Raw genomic sequence first — 22553 nt, 5'->3', positions numbered from 1 at the left:
AGAGAGTGTTCCCAACACATTATAGAGAGTGTTCCCGACACATTATAGAGAGTGTTCCCGACACATTATAGAGAGTGTTCCCAACACATTATAGAGAGTGTTCCCGACACATTATAGAGAGTGTTCCCAACACATTATAGAGTGTTCCCAACACATTATAGACAGTGTTCCCGACACATTATAGACAGTGTTCCCGACACATTATAGAAAGTGTTCCCAGCACATTATAGAGAGTGTTCCCAACACATTATAGAGAGTGTTCCCGACACATTATAGAGAGTGTTCCCAACACATTATAGAAAGTGTTCCCGACACATTATAGAGAGTGTTCCCGACACATTATAGAGAGTGTTCCCAGCACATTATAGAGAGTGTTCCCAACACATTATAGAGAGTGTTCCCGACACATTATAGAGAGTGTTCCCAACACATTATAGAAAGTGTTCCCAACACATTATAGAGAGTGTTCCCGACACATTATAGAGAGTGTTCCCAACACATTATAGAGAGTGTTCCCGACACATTATAGAGAGTGTTCCCGACACATTATAGAGAGTGTTCCCAGCACATTATCGAGAGTGTTCCCAACACATTATAGAGAGTGTTCCCAGCACATTATAGAGAGTGTTCCCAACACATTATAGAGAGTGTTCCCAACACATTATAGAGAGTGTTCCCGACACATTATAGAGAGTGTTCCCAACACATTATAGAGAGTGTTCCCAACACATTATAGAGAGTGTTCCCAGTACATTATAGAGAGTGTTCCCAGCACATTATAGAGAGTGTTCCCGACACATTATAGAGAGTGTTCCCAACACATTATAGAGAGTGTTCCCAACACATTATAGAGAGTGTTCCCGACACATTATAGAGAGTGTTCCCAACACATTATAGAGAGTGTTCCCGACACATTATAGACAGTGTTCCCGACACATTATGGAGAGTGTTCCCGACACATTATGGAGAGTGTTCATAGAAAGGTTACAGCATGGAAGGAGGCCATTCATCCAATTGAATCCGTGCCAGCTCTGTGTCAGAGCAATCCAGCTAGTCCCACTGCCCCGCCCTATCCCCGTAGCCCTGCCCATTTTTTCCTTCAAGTACTTATCCAGTTCCCTTTTGAAGGCCATGATTGAATCTGCCTCCACCACCCCCTCGGGCAGTGCATTCCAGATCCTAACCACTCGCTGTGTTGAAAAGTTTTTCCTCATGTCACCTTTGGTTCTTTTACCAATCACCTTAAATCTATGTCCTCTGGTTCTCGACCCTTCCGCCAATGGGAACAGTTTCTCTCTATCTACTCTGTCTAGACCCTTCATGATTTTGAACACCTCAATCAAATCTCCTTTCAACCGTCTCTGTTCCAAGGAGAACAATCCCAGCTTCTCCAGTCTATCCATGTAACTAAAGTCCCTCATCCCTGGAATCATTCTAGATCCATCGGTCCCACCGGTTGATCCCCAGTTTAAGATCCACCGTGTTAATTGTGTGATTTATATCAATGAGTGTTCGTTGTATTCAGGTGGAGGGTATCAATTGGGGACTCTCCTGTATCCTTTTTTTCGGAGAGCTTATCTCGGGTGCGGAGTGTGACAGGGGAATCTCTGTGAACGAAAGCATGTAATTAACTAAAGACCAGGCTCCAGGATTCTATCCTGCACCACATGGCTTTCCATTTATAACACGTCGCTCCCACATGTTGATCCCATTAATTTCCACTGCTCCCACTTCACAATCTCCTTAGTTAAGATCCATTGGATCACTCGTTCATCCCCTTGTTAATATCCATTGCTCCCATGTGTTTATAAGAACATAAGAACATCAGAAATAGGAGCAGGAGTAGGCCATTCAATGACTGAGCATCCACCGCCCTCTGGGGAAACAATTCCAAAGATTCACAACCCTGAGTGAAGAAATTCCTTCTTAAATGTCCGACCCCTTATCCTGAGACTATTCCCCCTAGTTCTAGACTCTCTATCCAGGGGAAACAGCCTCTCAGCATCTACCCTGTCAAGCCCCCTCATAATCTTATATGTTTCAATGAGATCACCTCTCATTCTTCTAAACTCCAGAGAGTATAGGCCCATTCTACTCAATCTCTCCTCATAGGACAACCCTCTCATCCCAGGAATTAATCTAGTGAATCTTCGTTGCACCGCCTCTAAAGGCAAGTATATCCTTCCTTAGATGAGGAGACCAAAACTGTACACAGTACTCCAGGTGAGGTCTCACCAGAGCCCTGTACAACTGTAGTAAGACTTCCTCACTCTTGTACTCCAACCCCCTTGCAATAAAGGCCAACATACCATTTGCCTTCCTAAATGCTTGCTGTGTCAGCATGTTAACTTTCTGTGTTTCGTGTACGAGGACACCCAAGTCTCTCTGAACACCAACATTTAATAGTTTCTCACCATTTAAAAAATATTCTGTTTTTCTATTCTTCCTACCAAAGTGAATAACCTCACATTTCCCCACATTATACTCCATCTGCCACCTTCTTGCCCACTCACTTAACCTGTCTATATCCCTTTGCAGTCTCTTTGTGTCCTCCTCACAGCTTACTTTCCCACCGAGCTTTGTATCGTCAGCAAACTTGGATACATTACACTCGGTCCCTTCATCTGAGTCATTAATATAGATTGTAAATAGCTGAGGCCCAAGCACTGATCCCTGCGATACCCCACTAGTTACAGCCTGCCAACCCGAAAATGACCCACTTATTCCGACTCTGTTTTCTGTCCGTTAACCAATCCTCTATCCATGATAATATATTACCCCCAACCCCATGAGCCCTTATCTTGTGTAACAACCTTTTATGTGGCACCTTATCGAATGCCTTTTGAAAATCCAAATATACGACATCCACTGGTTCCCCTTTCTCTACCCTGCTAGTTTCATCCTCAAAAAACTCTAATAAATTTGTCAAACACGATTTCCCTTTCATAAAACCATGTTGACTCTGTCTAATCATATTATGATTTTCTAAGTGCCCTGTTACCACTTCCTTAACAATGGATTCCAGCATTTTCCCGACGACTGATGTCAGGCTAACTGGCCTGTAGTTCCCTGTTTTCTCTCTCCCTCCTTTCTTGACGATCCTTAGTTAAGATCCATCGCTCCCACTATTTGATCCCCTATTTGAGGTCTATTGCTCCCACTTGTTACATTGAGTTACATCGAAACTACAGCACAGAAACAGGCCATTCGGCCCACTGGTCTGCCAGCATTTATGCTCCACACGAGCTTCGTCCTTCCCTATTTCATCCAACCCTATTGGGGAAAGGCCAATTTTACTAAGCTGAGAAGTGATTTAGCAAAAGTGGACTGGAAACAGCTACTTGAAGGTAAATCAGTGTCAGAGCAGTGGGAGAGATTCAAGGGGGAGATAGTGAGGGTTCAGAGTAAACATGTTCCCACAAAGAAAAGTTGGATTCCCAAATCTAGAGCCTCTGGATGACAAGGAGCGAACAGGGTAAGATGAGGCAAAAAAGGGAAGCTTATGTCAGACACCGAGAGCTCAATACTGCAGAAAGCCGAGAGGAGGATAGAAAGTGCAGGGGTGAAATTAAACAGGAAATTAGGAAAGCAAAGAGAGGGCATGAAAAAATATTGGCAAGTAAAATCAAGGAAAAGCCAAAAATGTTCCATAAATACATTAAGAGCAAGAGGATAACTGAAAAGCGTAGAGCAGCGGAAAGAAAGTGTACTTTAGGCACGACAGATAAAATAAAAACTAGAAGGCGTAAGGCAATTAACCCAGCATCAAAGCTGTGGCAGGGGGTTGGGAACCTGAGCAGGGAGACAGAGGAAAGCGTATCAGGAAGGGACAGAAGGTATGGAGTAAAAGGTAAAGTGTTAAAAAAGGAAAAAGCAGGAACTAAGCGTCACAAAACAGATTTGAAAGTTCTTTATCTGAATGCACGTAGCATTCGTAACAAAATGGACGAGTTAACGGCACAAATAACTACGTATGGGTATGATCTTGTGGCCATTACAGAAACATGGCTGCAGGGTAACAACGACTGGGAATTAAATATGCCAGGGTATTTAACAATCAGGAAGGACAGGCAGGAAGGAAGGGGAGGTGGGGTGGCTATGTTAATAAAAGAAGGAATCACTGTATTACAGAGAAATGATATTGGGACAAAGGATCAGGACAATGAAACAGTTTGGGTAGAGATAAGGAATAATAAGGGGAAAAAAACACTCGTGGGCGTAGTATATAGGCCTCCTAATAGTTGCAACTCTGCTGGAAGAAGTATTAATCAGGAAATAGTCAGGGCATGTAATAAGGGAACAGCTATAATTATGGGGGATTTTAACTATCATATTAACTGGACGAATCAAATTGGGCAGGGCAGCCTTGAGGAAGAGTTTATTGAGTGTATTAGGGATGGATTTCTTGAGCAGTATGTAACTGATCCTACAAGGGGGCAAGCAACCTTGGACCTGGTCCTGTGTAATGAGCCAGGATTAATTAATAATGTCCTAGTTAAGGATCCCCTTGGAATGAGTGACCATAACATGGTTACATTCCATATCCAATTAGAGGGTGAGAAGGTTGATTCTCAAACAAGCGTACTGAGCTTGAATAAAGGAGACTATGATGGTATGAGAGCGGAATTGATTAAAGTGGACTGGGAAAATAGATTAAAGGGTAAGACGGTACATGAGCAGTGGTGTTCATTTAAGGAGTTATTTTACAACTTTCAAAAAATATATATTCCACTGAGGAAAAAAGGGTGTAAAAGAAATGACAGCCATCCGTGGCTAAGTAAAGAAATTAAGGATAGTATCCGACTAAAAACAAGGACATATAAGGTAGCCAAACTTAGTGGGAGGATAGAAGATTGGGAATTCTTCAAAAGACAGCAAAAAGTAACTAAAGGATTGATTAAGAAAGGGAAGATAGATTATGAAAATAAATTAGCAAAAATATAAAAACAGATAGCAAGAGTTTCTACAGTTATATAAAAAGAAAAAGGGTGGCTAAGGCAAACGTAGGTCCCTTAGAGGATGAGACCGGGAAATTAATGGTGGGAAACATGGAGATGGCAAAAATGCTGAACAAATATTTTGTTTCAGTCTTTACGGTAGAGGACACTAAGAATATCCCAACACTGGACAAATAGGGGGCTTTAGTGGGGGAGGAGCTAAATACGATTAAAATCACTAAGGAATTGGTACTCAGTAAATTAATGGGACTCAAGGCGGATAAATCCCCTGGACCTGATGGCTTACATCCTAGGGTCTTGAGGGAAGTGGCAGTGGGGATTGTGGATGCTTTGGTAATAATTTTCCAAAATTCTCTGGACTCGGCAAAGGTCCCGGCAGATTGGAAAACTGCTAATGTAACACCCTTATTTGAAAAGGGTAGTAGGCAGAAGGCTGGAAATTATAGACCAGTTAGCCTAACATCTGTGGTGGGTAAAATTTTGGAATCTATTATTAAGGAGACAGTAGCGGAACATTTGGATAAACATAATTTAATAGGACAAAGTCAGCATGGCTTTACGAAGGGGAAGTCATGTCTGGCAAATTTGCTTGAGTTCTTTGAGGACATAACGTACAGGGTGGATAAAGGGGAACCAGTGGACGTAGTGTATTTAGACTTCCAGAAGACATTCGACAAGATGCCACATAAAAGATTATTGCTCAAGATAAAGAATCACTGGATTGGGGGTAATATTCTGGCATGGGTGGAGGATTGGTTATCTAACAGGAAGCAGAGAGTTGGGATAAATGGTTCATTCTCGGACTAGCAACCAGTAGCCAGTGGTGTTCCGCAGGGGTCCGTGCTGGGTCCCCAACTCTTTACAATCTATATTAACGATTTGGAGGAGGGGACCGAGTGTAACATATCAAAGTTTGCAGATGATACAAAGGTGGGAGGGAAAGTAGAGAGTGAGGAGGACATAAAAAACCTACAAGGGGATATAGACAGGCTGGGTGAGTGGGCGGAGATTTGGCAGATGCAATACAATATTGGAAAATGTGAGGTTATGCACTTTGGCAGGAAAAATCAGAGAGCAAGTTATTATCTTAATGGCGAGAAACTGGAAAGTACTGCAGTACAAAGGGATCTGGGGGTCCTAGTGCAAGAAAATCAAAAAGTTAGTATGCAGGTGCAGCAGGTGATCAAGAAGGCCAACGGAATGTTGTCTTTTATTGCTAGGGGGATAGAATATAAAAACAGGGAGGTATTGCTGCAGTTATATAAGGTATTGGTGAGACCGCACCTGGAATACTGCATACAGTTTTGGTCTCCATACTTAATCATAGAATCATAGAATCATAGAAGTTACAACATGGAAACAGGCCCTTCGGCCCAACATGTCCATGTCGCCCAGTTTATACCACTAAGCTAGTCCCAATTGCCTGCACTTGGCCCATATCCCTCGATACCCATCTTCCCCATGTAACTGTCCAAATGCTTTTTAAAAGACAAAATTGTACCCGCCTCTACTACTGCCTCTGGCAGCTCGTTCCAGACACTCACCACCCTTTGAGTGAAAAAATTGCCCCTCTGGACCCTTTTGTATCTCTCCCCTCTCACCTTAAATCTGTGCCCCCTCGTTATAGACTCCCCTACCTTTGGGAAAAGATTTTGACTATCGACCTTATCTATGCCCCTCATTATTTTATAGACTTCTATAAGATCACCCCTTAACCTCCTACTCTCCAGGGAATAAAGTCCCAGTCTGTCTAACCTCTCCCTGTAAGTCAAACCATCAAGTCCCGGTAGCATCCTAGTAAATCTTTTCTGCACTCTTTCTAGTTTAATAATATCCTTTCTGTAATAGGGTGACCAGAACTGTACACAGTACTCCAAGTGTGGCCTCACCAATGCCCTGTACAACTTCAACAAGACATCCCAACTCCTGCATTCAATGTTCTGACCAATGAAACCAAGCATGCTGAATGCCTTCTTCACCACCCTATCCACCTGTGACTCCACTTTCAAGGAGCTATACTTGCTTTCGAGGCAGTACAAAGAAGGTTCACTCGGTTAATCCCGGGGATGAGAGGGTGGACATACGAGGAGAGGTTGAGTAGATTGGGACTCTACTCATTGGAGTTCAGAAGAATGAGAGGCGATCTTATTGACACATATAAGATTGTGAAGGGGCTTGATCGGGTGGATGCGGTAAGGATGTTCCCAAGGATGGGTGAAACTAGAACTAGGGGGCATAATCTTAGAATAAGGGGCTGCTCTTTCAAAACTGAGATGAGGAGAAACTTCTTCACTCAGAGGGTAGTAGGTCTGTGGAATTTGCTGCCCCAGGAAGCTGTGGAAGCTACATCATTAAATAAATTTAAAACAGAAATAGACAGTTTCCTAGAAGTAAAGGGAATTAGGGGTTACGGGGAGCGGGCAGGAAATTGGACATGAATTTAGATTTGAGGTTAGGATCAGATCAGCCATGATCTTATTGAATGGCGGAGCAGGCTCGAGGGGCCGATTGGCCTACTCCTGCTCCTATTTCTTATGTTCTTATGTTCTTATGAAAGAGTAGGGCCTATTAGAGACCAAAAAGGTAACCTATGTGTGGAGGTGGGTATGTTTCTTAATGAATACTTTGCATCTGTTTTCACAAAAGAGGGGGACGATAAGACCACAAGACCAGGATAGGAGCAGGAGTAGGCCATTCGGCCCCTCGAGGCTGCTCCCCCATTTAATGAGGTCATGGCTGATCTGATTTTTATCTCAACTCCACTTTCCCGCCCTTTCCCCATATCCTTTGACTCCCTTGCTGATCAAAAATTTGTCCAACTCAGCCTTGAATGTATTCAATGACTCAGCCTCCACAGCTTCTTGGGGTAAAGAATTCCAAAGATTCACGACCCTCTGGGAGAAGAAATTCCTCCTCATTTCCGTCTTAAACGGGCGACCCCTTATTCTGAGACTATGCCCCCTAGTTTCAGATTCCCCCATGAGGGGTAACATCCTCTCAGCATCGACCCTATCGAGTCCCCTCAGAATCTTGTATGTTTCAATATGATCTCCTCTCATTCTTCTAAACTCCAATGATTATAGACCCAACCTGTTCAATCTTCAATGCAGAGATTGTAGTTAAGGAGGAGGAGTGTGAAATATTGGATGGGATAAACAGAGTGAGAGAGGAAGTATTGAGGGGATTAGTATCTTTGAAAGTAGATAAATCGCCAGGCCCGGATGAAATGTATCCCAGGCTGTTAAGAGAATCCAGGGAGGAAATAGCAGAGGCTCTGACCATCATTTTCCAATCCTCACTGGATACAGGCGTGGTGCCGGAGGATTGGAGAGCTGCTAACGTTGTACCGTTGTTTAAAATGGGAGCGAGGGATAGACCGAGTAATTCTAGGCCAGTCAGTCTAACCTCAGTGGTGGGCAAATTATTGGAATCAATTCTGAGGGACAGGATAAACCGTCACTTAGAAAGGCACGGAGTAATCAAGGACAGTCAGCATGGATTTGTTAAGGGAAGGTCGTGTCTTACTAACTTGATTGAATTTTTTGAAGAGGTGACAAGGAGGGTGGATGAGGGTAGCGTGTTTGATGTAGTCAACATGGATTTTAGCAAGGCTTTTGAGAAGGTCCCACATGGCAGACTGGTCAGAAAAGTAAAAGCCCATGGGATCCAAGGGAAAGTGGTAAGTTGGATCCAAAATTGGCTCAGTGGCAGGAAGCAAAGGGTAATGGTTGACGGGTGTTTTTGTGACTGGAAGGCTGTTTCCAGTGGGGTTCCGCAGGGCTCAGTACTCGGTCCATTGCTTTTTGTGATATATATTAATGATTTGGACTTGAATGTGGGGGGCATGATTAGGAAGTTTACAGATGATACAAAAATTGGCCGTGTGGCTGATAGTGAGGAGGAAAGCTGTAGACTGCAGGAAGATATCAATGGACTGGTCAGGTGGGCAGAAAAGTGGCAAATGGAATTCAATCCGGAGAAGTGTGAGGTAATGCATTTGGGGAGGGCAAAAAAGGCAAGGGAATACACAATAAATGGGAGGATACTGAGAGGTGTAGAGGAAGTGAGGGACCTTGGAGTGCATGTCCACAGATCCCTGAAGGTATCAGGACAGGTAGATAAGGTGGTTAAAAAGGCATATGGAATACTTTCCTTTATTAGCTGAGGCATAGAATATAAGAGCAGGGATGTTATGCTAGAACTGTATAAAACACTGGTTAGGCCACAGCTTGGGTACTGTGTACAGTTCTGGTCACCACATTACAGGAAGGATGTGATTGCACTAGAGAGGGTACAGAGGAGATTTACGAGGATGTTGCCGGGACTGGAGAATTTTAGCTAAGAGGAAAGATTGGATAGGCTGGGGTTGTTTTCTTTGGAACAAAGGAGGCTGAGGGGAGATTTAATTGAGGTGTACAAAATTATGAGGGGCCCAGATAGAGTGGATAGGGAGGACCTATTTCCCTTAGCGGAGGGGTCAGTGACCAGGGGGCATAGATTTAAAGTGATTGGTAGAAAGATTAGAGGGGAGCTCAGGAGAAACCTTTTCACCCAGAGGGTGGTGGGGTCTGGAACTCACTGCCTGAGAGGGTGGGAGAGGCAGAAACTCTCAACTCATTTAAAAAGTACCTGGATGTGCACCTGAAGAGCCGGAACCTGCAGTGCTACGGACCAAGTGCTGGAAAGTGGGATTAGGCTGGATAGCTTTTTCTTGGCAGGCACAGAGACAATAGGCTGAATGGCCTCCTTCTGTGCTGTAAATTTCTATGATATCCTTCTATTCCTTTCTCCCTCATGTGTTTATCGAGCTTCCCCTTAAATCCATCTACACTATTCACCTCAACTACTCCTTGTGGGAGTGAGTTCCACATTCTCACCACTCTCTGGGTAAAGAAGTTTCTCCTGAATTCCCTATTGGATTTATTTGTGACTATCTTATATTTATGGCCTCTAGTTCTGGTCTCCCCCACAAGTGGAAACATCTTCTCTACATCTACCCTATCAAACCCTTTCATAATCTTAAAGATCTCTATCAGTCACCCCTCAGTCTTCTCTTTACTAGAGAAAAGAGCCCCAGCCTGTTGATCCCGTGTTACGATCCATCACTCCCGCTTATTGATCCCATGTTACGATCCATCACTCCCACTTATTGATCCCATGTTACGATCCATCACTCCCGCTTATTGATCCCGTGTTACAATCCATCACTCCCGCTTATTGATCCCATGTTACGATCCATCACTCCCGCTTATTGATCCCATGTTACGATCCATCACTCCCACTTATTGATCCCATGTTACGATCCATCACTCCCGCTTATTGATCCCGTGTTACGATCCATCACTCCCACTTATTGATCCCATGTTACGATCCATCACTCCCACTTATTGATCCCATGTTACGATCCATCACTCCCGCTTATTGATCCCGTGTTACGATCCATCACTCCCACTTATTGATCCCATGTTACGATCCATCACTCCCGCTTATTGATCCCGTGTTACGATCCATCACTCCCACTTATTGATCCCATGTTACAATCCATCACTCCCGCTTATTGATCCCGTGTTACAATCCATCACTCCCACTTATTGATCCCATGTTACGATCCATCACTCCCACTTATTGATCCCGTGTTACAATCCATCACTCCCGCTTATTGATCCCGTGTTACGATCCATCACTCCCACTTATTGATCCCGTGTTACGATCCATCACTCCCACTTATTGATCCCATGTTACGATCCATCACTCCCACTTATTGATCCCGTGTTACGATCCATCACTCCCACTTATTGATCCCATGTTACGATCCATCACTCCCACTTATTGATCCCATGTTACGATCCATCACTCCCGCTTATTGATCCCGTGTTACGATCCATCACTCCCACTTATTGATCCCGTGTTACGATCCATCACTCCCACTTATTGATCCCGTGTTACGATCCATCACTCCCCCTTATTGATCCCGTGTTACAATCCATCACTCCCACTTATTGATCCCGTGTTACGATCCATCACTCCCACTTATTGATCCCGTGTTACGATCCATCACTCCCACTTATTGATCCCGTGTTACGATCCATCACTCCCACTTATTGATCCCATGTTACGATCCATCACTCCCACTTATTGATCCCATGTTACGATCCATCACTCCCGCTTATTGATCCCGTGTTACGATCCATCACTCCCACTTATTGATCCCATGTTACGATCCATCACTCCCACTTATTGATCCCGTGTTACGATCCATCACTCCCACTTATTGATCCCGTGTTACAATCCATCACTCCCACTTATTGATCCCGTGTTACGATCCATCACTCCCACTTATTGATCCCGTGTTACAATCCATCACTCCCACTTATTGATCCCGTGTTACGATCCATCACTCCCACTTATTGATCCCGTGTTACGATCCATCACTCCCACTTATTGATCCCGTGTTACAATCCATCACTCCCGCTTATTGATCCCATGTTACGATCCATCACTCCCACTTATTGATCCCGTGTTACGATCCATCACTCCCACTTATTGATCCCGTGTTACAATCCATCACTCCCCCTTATTGTCCCCTGTGTTAAGTTCCCTCCTTGCCCTCTCTGCCAGTTCCATCCCTACCTTGAATGGTACGTTTGAAGAACGCCTTGCAGGCTTCGCAGGAGGCCACCCCGTAGTGGTACCCGGAGGCCACGTCTCCGCACACCAGACACAGGCGCTTGGCGATGGTGTTCAACATGTACTCGCATTTAGTCGAGCAATCATCCAGGGTGCCACCGGAGCAAGAGTCATAGTGCTTGCGGCAGGGAGTGAGTGAGCCTCCCCCACCGACTGTGAAGAGGGGAGGGGAGTCCAGGCCGTGGGGGTGTGTAGTCATGGTGATGCCGTACGCTGGGCTGGTGTCAGAGCAGTCACTGGGACTATGATGGCTGATTGTGTCGATGATAGAGGAAGGGCTTGAGGGCTCAGTCTTGATGTACGAGGCACAGCTGGAGTCGAGGTGCTGGTCCTCACTGGACATCCTCTTCAGGAGCCTGGCGAGCGAGAAATAGATAACAGATCACCACACAGCAAACACAAGACCACCGATCCGAGAGGCTCAGTCGGACTGATCGCCCCTTAATCTTACTCAGGGGGTTGGTACGGCTGCTCAACACATCGAGATTGGAACCAATCACCTCAGATCACTCACGAGACGCACCTGGTAACAGGGCCGGGCCCCTCCCCTCTTCAACTGGACTGTCATGCAGCAGAAATAGCCCCACCCAGCAAGGGAAAGTCCAGTAGTGTGTGCAGGCGGAGCGAGAGCTGCTCTCGCTAATTAACACAGACATCAGAGAGGTCGGCTACAGGGGGAGACGCAATCACAGGAGACAGACACAATCACCCAATATCGAGCCGACAGCCACCGGAAATTGTCAGTCAGGAGGAGTTTTTTTTTTATTCGTTCACGGGATGTGGGCGTCGCTGGCGAGGCCGGCATTTATTGCCCATCCCTAATTGCCCCTTGAGAAGGTGGTGGTGAGCCGCCTTCTTGAACCGCTGCAGTCCGTGTGGTGAAGGTTCTCCCACAGTGCTGTTAGGAAGGGAGTTCCAGGATTTTGACCCAGCGACGATGAAGGAACGGCCGATATATTTCAGATCCGTCTCTCCTGATTCCGGGATAACAAGACTTGGTCGCTGGCTGCAGGACGTCGGCCACATTGGCCACTTTACCAAACAGGGGAGGTCCCTCACCCAGCCCCAGCCCAATCAGAGTACATTAGTGGAGTGGTGCTGTTACTGGACTAATAACCTATAGAACATGAGTTCAAATCCCACTGTGGGCAGTGTGTGAATTTTAATTCAGTTTAAACAAAACGGGAAATAAAAATCTGGCCTCAGTAAAAGTGACCATGAAGCTGTTGGATTGTTGTAAAAACCCAACCGGTTCACTGATGTCCTTTAGGGAAGGAAACCTGCCGTCCTTACCCGGTCTGGGCCTATATGTGACTCCAGTCCCCACACCGTGACTGACTCTGAACCACCCTCTGAAGTGTCCTAGCGAGTCACTCAGTTTATATCAAACCCACGACCAATGTTCAAGATGGTGGCTCATCACCACCTTCTCAGGGCAACGAGGGATGGGCAATAAATGCCGGCCTCGCCAGCAACGCCCACATCCCCAAAACGAATTTTTAAAAAATTTTCAACTGCAATATGGTGAACACAAGCTGCATAGATAAAATACACAATCCCAGAAGACAAGGAATCTCACTGCAGGGACTAACTCAAAAACACTGAGGCACAGAGGGCGCAAAATTCTTGATCGGTGTCCAGGAGAACTTTTTTAGCCAAAACGTGACAAGCCCAACAAGAAGGAATGGAATCCTAGATTTAGTCCTGGGAAATGAAGATGGGCAAGTGGGTGAAGTGACAGTGGGTGACCATATTGGGGATAGTGACCACAATTCAGTTAGTTTTAGCATTATTATGGAAAAGGACAGAATTAAATCAGGAGTAAACGTTTTAAATTGGGGGAAGGCAAATTTTACAGAACTAAGAGGTGATTTTGCAGAAGTGGACTGGACACAACTACTTGAGGAGAAATCAGTGGCAAGACAGTGGGAGGCACTGAAAAGTGAAATTCTACGGGTACAATGCAGACACGTCCCCTCAAAGAAAAAGGGTGGCACTGCCAAATTTAGAGCCCCCTGGTTGTCTGGAAGTACACGGGGCAAGATAAAGCAGAAAAAGAAAGCTTATGACTGTCACACAAAACTAAATACTGCAGAAAGCCTAGAGGAGTATAGAAAGTACAGGGATGGCGTAAAAAAGGAAATAAGGAAAGCAAAGAGAGGGCATGAAAAAATATTAGCTAGTAAGATTAAAGAAAACCCAAAGATGTTTTATCAGTACATTATGAACAAGAGGATAGCTAAGGAAAAGGTGGGACCTATCAGGGATGATAAGGGTAACTTGTGCGTAGAAGCAGAGGATGTGGGTAGGGTTTGAAATGAATATTTTGTCTCCGTGTTCACAAAGGAAAGGGATGATCCGGACGTAGTAGTTAAAAGGAGAGGTGTGAAATATTGGATAAGGTAAACATAACGAGAGAGGAAGTACTAGAGGGACTGGAATCCATGAAAGTTGATAAGTTACCAGGGCCGGATGGATTGTTTCCTGGGCGATTGAAGGAAGCCAGGGAGGAAATAACGGATGCTCTGAGGATCATTTTCCAATCCTCACTAGATACAGGGGAGGTACCGGAGGACTGGAAGACTGCAAACGTAGTACCATTGTTTAAAAAGGGTATGAGGGAAAGGCCGAACAATTATAGGCCGCTCAGTCTTACCTCGGTGGTGGGCAAACTATTAGAATCAATACTGAGAGATAGGATAAATTGTCACTTGGAAAGGCATGGTTTAATCAGGGAGAGTCAGCATGGATTTGTTCAGGGAAGGTCATGCCGTACAAATCTGATTAAATTCTTTGAGGAAGTGACAAGGAGGATTGATGAGGGTAGTGCAGTGGATGTTGTCTACATGGATTTTAGTAAGGCATTTGACAAGGTCCCACATGGCAGACTGGTCAGAAAGGTAAAAGCCCATGGGATACAGGGAAATGTGGTGAATTGGATCCAAAATTGGCTCAGTAACAGGAAACAAAGGGTAAAAGTGGATGGATGTCTTTGCAAATGGAAATCCGATTCCGGTGATGTGCCACAGGGCTCAGTGTTTGTGGTATATATTAATGATTTGGACTTGAATGTCGGGGGCATAATTGGCAAATTTGCAGACAACACAAAAATTGTCCGTGTAGTTGATAGTGAAGAGGATAGCTGTAGACTCCAAGAAGGTATCAATGGGTTGGTGGAGTGGGCGGAAAAGTGGCAAATGGAGTTCAACCCGGAGAAGTGTGAGGTCATGCACTTAGGGAGGGCAAACAGTAAAAGGGAATACGCAGTAAATGGGAATATATTGAGAGGGGTAGAGGAAGTGAGAGACCTTGGAGTGCATGTGCACAGGTCCCTGAAGGTGGCAGTACAGATAGATAAGGTTGTGAAGAAGGCACACGGAATGCTCTCCATTATTAGCCGAGGTATAGAATACAAAAGCAGGGATGTAATGATGGAACTGTATAAAACGCTGGTAAGGCCACAGCTGGAGTATTGTGCGCAGTTCTGGTCACCACATTACAGGAAGGACATAATTGCTCTGGAGAGAGAGAGTACAGAGAAGATTTATAAGAATGTTGGCAGGACTTGAAAATTGCAGCTGCGAGGAGAGATTGGATAGGCTGGGGTTGTTTTCTTGGAGCAGAGGAGGCTGAGGGGAGACTTGATTGAGGTGTACAAAATTATGAAGGTCCCAGATAGAGTAGACAGGAAGTACCTGTTTCCCCTAGCGGAGAGTTCAAGAACAAGAGGACATAGATTTAAGCTGATTGGCGGAAGGATTAGAGGGGACATGAGGAAAACCTTTTTACCCAGAGGGTGGTGGGTGTATGGAATTCGCTGCCCGAATTGGTGGTAGAAGCAGGGACCCTCAACTCTTTTAAAAAGTACCTGGACCTGTACCTAAAGTGCTGTAAGCTGCAGGGCTACGGACCGGGTGCTGGAAGGTGGGATTAGAATGGGCACCTGGTTGTTCTTCGAGCCGGCACGGACACGATGGGCCAAATAGCCCCCTTTGTGCTGTATCTTTTCTATGGTTCTATGGAGAATCAGCTCCAAAAGGAATGATTTATAAAAAATATATCTGCAACTAAAATCACACAACCCAAGGAAACCAAGGCAGCAGTAGTTCAAACCTCAACTGTGAGGCCCCGGAGTTCACTCAGACCAGGTGGTTCAAAGTGAGTTGATGGAAAACGTTCCCAGTACATCAGTCACTCTGGGGAAGGAATCACATCACAGGGGGCATGGGAGAAGATAGGTCGGTGGGATTGAGGGATATGGTGAACATAAGAAATAGGAGCAGGATTAGGCCATTCGGCCCCTCGAGTCTGCTCCGCCATTCAATAAGATCATGGCTGATCTTCAACCTCAACTCCACTTTCCTGCCCATTCCCCATATCCCTTGATTCCCCGAGAGTCCAAAAATCTATCGATCTCAGTCTTGAATATATTCAACGACTCAGCATCCACAGCCCTCTGGGGGAGAGAATTCCAAAGATTCACAACCCTCTGAGTGAAGAAATTTCTCCTCATCTCAGTCCTAAATGGCCGACCCCTTATCCTGAGACTATGCCCCCTAGTTCTAGACCCTCAAACCAGGGGAAACAACCTCTCACCATCTACCCTGTCAAGCCCCCTCAGAATCTTATAAGTTTCAATGAGATCACCTCTCATTCTTCTAAACTCCAGGGGCATGGTTAGGAAGTTTGCAGATGATACAGAAATTGGCCGTGTGGTTATAGTGAGGAGGAAAGCTGTAGACTGCAGGAAGATATCAATGGACTGGTCAGGTGGGCAGAGAAGTGGCAAATGGAATTCAACCCAGAGAAGTGTGAGGTAATGCATTTGGGGAGAGCAAACAAGGCAAGGGAATACACAATAAATGGGAGGATACTGAGAGGTGTAGAGAAACAGAGGGATCTTGGAGTGCATGTCCACAGATCCCTGAAGGTAGCAGGACAGGTAGATAAGGTGGTTAAAAAGACATATGGAATACTTTCCCACCGGCAGGACAGACCCACCAGAGGTGGCGGTACAGTGATATACAGTCAGGAGGGAGTGGCCCTGGGAGTCCTCAACGTTGACTCCGGACCCCATGAAATTTCATGGCATCAGGTCAAACATGAGCAAGGAAACCTCCTGCTGATTACCACCTACCGTCCTCCCTCAGCTGATGAATCAGTCCTCCTCCATGTTGAGCACCACTTGGAGGAAGCACTGAAGGTAGCAAGGGCACAGAATGTACTCTGGGTGGGGGACTTCAATGTCCATCACCAAGAGTGGCTCGGTAGCACCACTACTGACCGAGCTGGCCGAGTCCTGAAGGACATAGCTGCCAGACTGGGCCTGCGGCAGGTGGTGAGCGAACCAACACGAGGGAAAAACTTACTTGACCTCGTCGTCACCAATCTACCTGTCGCAAATGCATCTGTCCATGACAGTATTGGTAGGAGTGACCACCGCACAGTCCTCGTGGAGATGAAGTCCCGTCTTCGCACTGAGGACACCATCCAACGTGTTGTGTGGCACTATCACCGTGCTAAATAGGATAGATTCAGAATAGATCTAGCAGCTCAAAACTGGGCATCCATGAGGCGCTGTGGGCCATCGGCAGCAGCAGAATTGTATTCCAGCACAATCTGTAACCTCATGGCCCAGCATATTCCTCACTCTACCATTACCAACAAGCCAGGGGATCAACCCTGGTTCAATGAGGAGTGTAGAAGAGCATGCCAGGAGCAGCACCAGGCGTACCTAAAAATGAGGTGCCAACCTGGTGAAGCTACAACTCAGGACTACATGCATGCTAAACAGAGGAAGCAACATGCTATAGACAGAGCTAAGCGATTCCACAACCAACGGATCAGATCAAAGCTCTGCAGTCCTGCCACATCCAGTCGTGAATGGTGGTGGACAATTAAACAACCAATGGGAGGAGGAGGCTCTGTAAACATCCCCATCCTCAATGATGGTGGAGTCCAACACGTGAGTGCAAAAGACAAGGCTGAAGCGTTTGCAACAATCTTCAGCCAGAAGTGCTGAGTGGATGATCAATCTCGGCCTCCTCCCGATATCCCCACCATCACAGAAGCCAGTCTTCAGCCAATTCGATTCACTCCATGTGATATCAAGAAACGGCTGAGTGCACTGGATACAACAAAGGCTATGGGCCCCGACAACATCCCAGCTGTAGTGCTGAAGACTTGTGCTCCAGAACTAGCTGCGCCTCTAGCCAAGCTGTTCCAGTACAGCTACAACACTGGCATCTACCCGACAATGTGGAAAATTGCCCAGGTACGTCCTGTCCACAAAAAGCAGGACAAATCCAATCTGGCCAATTACCGCCCCATCAGTCTACTCTCAATCATCAGCAAAGTGATGGAAGGTGTCGTCGACAGTGCTATCAAGCGGCACTTACTTGCCAGTAATCTGCTCACCAACGTTCAGTTTGGGTTCCGCCAGGACCACTCGGCTCCAGACCTCATTACAGCCTTGGTCCAAACATGGACAAAAGAGCTGACTTCCAGAGGTGAGGTGAGAGTGACTGCCCTTGACATCAAGGCAGCATTTGACCGAGTGTGGCACCAAGGAGCCCTAGTAAAATTGAAGTCAATGGGAATCAGGGGGAAAACTCTCCAGTGGCTGGAGTCATACCTAGCACAAAGGAAGATGGTAGTGGTTGTTGGAGGCCAATCATCTCAGCCCCAGGGCATTGCTGCAGGAGTTCCTCAGGGCAGTGTCCTAGGCCCAACCATCTTCAGCTGCTTCATCAAAAACCTTCCCTCCATCATAAGGTCAGAAATGGGGATGTTCGCTGATGATTGCACAGTGTTCTGTTCCATTCGCAACCCCTCAGATAATGGACCAGTCCGAGCCCGCATGCAGCAAGACCTGGACAATATCCAGGCTTGGGCTCATAAGTGGCAATAATAAGTGCCAGGCAATGACCATCTCCAACAAGAGAGAGTCTAACCACCTCCCCTTGACATTCAACAACATTACCATCGCCGAATCCCCCACCATCAACATCCTGGGGGTCACCATTGACTAGAAACTTAACTGGACCAGGCATACAAATACTGTGGCTACAAGAGCAGGTCAGAGGCTGGGTATTCTGCGGCGAGTGACTCACCTCCTGACTCCCCAAAGCCTTTCCACCATCTACAAGGCACAAGTCAGGAGTGTGATGGAATACTCTCCACTTGCCTGGATGAGTGCAGCTCCAACAACACTCAAGAAGCTCGACACCATCCAGGACAAAGCAGCCCGCTTGATTGGCACCCCATCCACCACCCTAAACATTCACTCCCTTCACCACCGGCGCACTGTGGCTGCAGTGTGAACCATCCACAGGATGCACTGCAGCAACTCGCCAAGGCTTCTTCGACAGCACCTCCCAAACCCGCGACCTCTACCACCTAGAAGGACAAGAGCAGCAGGTACATGGGAACAACACCACCTGCACGTTCCCCTCCAAGTCACACACCATCCTGACTTGGAAATATATCGCCGTTCCTTCATCGTCGCTGGGTCAAAATCCTGGAACTCCCTTCCTAACAGCACTGTGGGAGAACCGTCACCACATGGACTGCAGCGGTTCAAGAAGGCGGCTCACCACCACCTTCTCAAGGGAAATTAGGGATGGGCAATAAATGCCGGCCTCGCCAGCGACGCCCACATCCCATGAACGAATAAAATATTTCGCCAAGGCATAGAAAATAAAAGCAGGGAGGTTATGCTAGAACTGTATAAAACACTAGTTGGGCCACAGCTTGAGTACTGTGTACAGTTTTGGTCATCACATTACAGGAAAGATGTGATTGCACGAGAGAGGGTACAGAGGAGATTTACGAGGATGTTGCCAGGACTGGAGAATTTTAGCTATGAGGAAAGATTGGATAGGCTGGGGTTGTTTTCATTGGAACAGAGGAGGCTGAGGGGAGATTTAATTGAGTTTTATAAAATTATGAGGGGCCGAGATAGAGTGGATAGGAAGGCCCTATTTCCCTGAGCAGACGGGTCAGTGACCAGGGGGCATAGAATTAAAGTAATTGGTAGAAGGATTAGAGGGGAGCTGAGGAGAAACTTTTTCACCCAGAGGGTGGTGGGAGTCTGGAACTCACTGCCTGAGAGGGCGGGAGAGGCAGAAACCCTCAACTCATTAAAAAAAATCCCTGGATGTGCACTTGAAGAACCGTGACCTGCAGGGCTACGGACCAAGTGCTGGAAAGTGGGATTAAGCTGGATAGCTCTTTTTCGGCTGGAACGGACATGATGGGCTGAATGGCCTCCCTCTGTGCTGTAACTTTCTATGATTCCAGAGAGTATAGGCCCATTCTACTCAATCTCTCCTCATAGGACAACCCTCTCATCCCAGGAATTAATCTAGTGAACCTTCGTTGCAGCCCCTCGAAGGCAAATGTATCCTTCCTTAGAAAAGGAGATCAAAACTGTACGCAGTACTCCAGGTGAGGTCTCACCAAAGCCCTGTACAATTGTAGTAAAACTTCCTTACTCTTGTACTCCAACCCCCTTGCAATAAAGGCCAACATGCCATTTGCTTTCCTAATTGCTCGCTGTACCTGCGTGTTAACTTTCTGTGTTTCTTGTACGAGGATATCCAAATCCCTCTGAACACCAACATTTAATAGTTTCTCACCATTTAAAAAATATTCTGTTTTTCTATTCTTCCTACCAAAGTGAATAACCTCACATTTCCCCACATTATACTCCATCTGCCACCTTCTTGCCCACTCACTTAACCTGTCTATATCCCTTTGCAGACTCTTTGTGTCCTCCTCACAGCTCACTTTCCCACCTAGCTTTGTATCGTCAGCAAACTTGGATACATTACACTCGGTCCCTTCACCTAAGTCATTAATATAGATTGTAAATAGCTGAGGCCCAAGCACTGATCCTTGTGGTACCCCACTAGTTACAGCCTGCCAACCTGAAAATGACCCGTTTATCCCGACTCTCTGTTTTCTGTCCTTTAACCAATCCTCTATCCATGCTAATATACCCCATGAGCCCTTATCTTGTGTAACAACCTTTTATGTGGCACCTTATCGAATGCCTTTTGAAAATCCAAATATACGACATCCACTGGTTCCCCTTTATCTACCCTGCTAGTTACATCCTCAAAAAACTCGAATAAATTTGTCAAACATGATTTCCCTTTCATAAAACCATGTTGACTCTGCCTAATCATATTATAATTTTCTAAGTGCCCTGTTACCACTTCCTTAATAATGGATTCCAGCATTTTCCCGACGACTGATGTCAGGCTAACTGGTCTGTAGTTTCCTGTTTTCTCTCCCTCCTTTCTTGAATAACGGGGTTACATTTGCTACCTTCCAATCCTCTGGGACCGTTCTAGAATCAAGAGAATTTTGAAAGATTAAAACCAATGCATCCACTATCTCTGCAGCCACCTCTTTTAGATCCCTCGGATGTAGGCCATCTGGTCCATTAGTTTCTCCAGTACTTTTTCTCTACTGATAATAATTACTTTAAGTTCCTCACTCTCATTAGCCCCTTGGTTCCCCACTATTTCGGGTTTGCTTTTTGTGTCTTCTCCTGTGAAGACAGTTACAAAATATTTATTTAACGCATCTGCCATTTCCTGATTCTCCATTATAATTTCTCCTGTCTCAGTCTCGAGGGGACCAACGTTTACTTTTGCTACTCTCTTGCTTTTTACACACTTGTTGAAGCTCTTACAATCTGTTTTCATATTTCTTGCAAATTTACTCTCATTTTCAATTTTCTCCCTTTTTATCAATTTTTGATAGGTGGGGAGGTGGGATTGAGGGATATGGGGAGAAGGTGGGTAGGTGGGATTGAGGGATATGGGGAGATGGTGGGTGGGTGGGATTGAGTGATATGGGGAGATGGTGGGTAGGTGGGATTGGGGGATATGGGGAGAAGGGGGTAGGTGGGATTGAGTGATATGGGGAGCAGATGGGAAGGTGGGATTGGGGGATATGGGGAGAAGGTGGGCAGGTGGGATTGAGGGATATGGGGAGAAGGTGGGAGGTGGGATTGAGGGATATGGTGAGAAGGTGGGTAGGTGGGATTGAGGGATATGGGGAGAAGGTGAGTAGGTGGTATTGAGGGATATGGGGAGAAGGTGAGAAGGTGGGATTGAGGGATGTGGGGAGAAGGTGAGTAGGTGGGATTGAGGGTTATGGGGTGAAGGTGGGTAGGTAAGATTGAGGGATATGGGGAGATGGTGGCTGGGTGGGATTGAGTGATATGGGGAGCAGATGGGTAGGTGGGATTGGGGGATATGGGGAGAAGGGGGTAGGTGGGATTGAGTGATATGGGGAGCAGATGGGAAGGTGGGATTGGGGGATATGGGGAGAAGGTGGGCAGGTGGGATTGAGGGATATGGGGAGAAGGTGGGTAGGTGGTATTGAGGGATATGGAGAGAAGGTGAGTAGGTGGGATTGAGTGATATGGTGAGAAGGCGGGTAGGAGGGATTGAGGGATATGGGGAAAAGGTGGGTAGGTCGGATTGAGGGATATGGGGTGAAGGTGGGTAGGTAGGATTGAGGGATATGGGGAGATGGTGGGTGGGTGGGATTGAGTGATATGGGGAGCAGATGGGTAGGTGGGATTGGGGGATATGGGGAGAAGGGGGTAGGTGGGATTGAGTGATATGGGGAGCAGATGGGAAGGTGGGATTGGGGGATATGGGGAGAAGGTGGGCAGGTGGGATTGAGGGATATGGGGAGAAGGTGGGTAGGTGGTATTGAGGGATATGGAGAGAAGGTGAGTCGGTGGGATTGAGTGATATGGGGAGAAGGTGAGTAGGTGGGATTGAGTGATATGGGGAGAAGGTGGGCAGGTGGGATTGAGGGATATGGGGAGAAGGTGGGTAGGTGGGATTGAGGGAAATGGTGAGAAGGTGGGGAGGTGGGATT

General features: G+C 46.2%; 1 protein-coding gene across 1 annotated transcript in view; it reads right to left on the bottom strand.

The window, feature by feature from the left end:
- LOC137313926 (steroid hormone receptor ERR2-like) overlaps positions 1 to 11988 on the bottom strand; it is a gene marked incomplete at its 3' end in the record, with an annotated part of 155348 nt that extends 143360 nt beyond the window's left edge. Inside the window, exon 1 of the mRNA XM_067979648.1 lies at positions 11589 to 11988. Within this exon, the coding sequence (XP_067835749.1) occupies positions 11589 to 11988 (400 nt within the window). The remainder of the gene's footprint in view (positions 1 to 11588) is intronic.
- Positions 11989 to 22553: the final 10565 nt, after the last annotated feature.

Source organism: Heptranchias perlo, unplaced genomic scaffold (assembly GCF_035084215.1).
Source record: "Heptranchias perlo isolate sHepPer1 unplaced genomic scaffold, sHepPer1.hap1 HAP1_SCAFFOLD_492, whole genome shotgun sequence".
Lineage (NCBI taxonomy): Eukaryota > Metazoa > Chordata > Chondrichthyes > Hexanchiformes > Hexanchidae > Heptranchias > Heptranchias perlo.
Note: the sequence above shows the minus strand (reverse complement) of the source record. Positions and strands in the feature narration are given on the sequence as shown.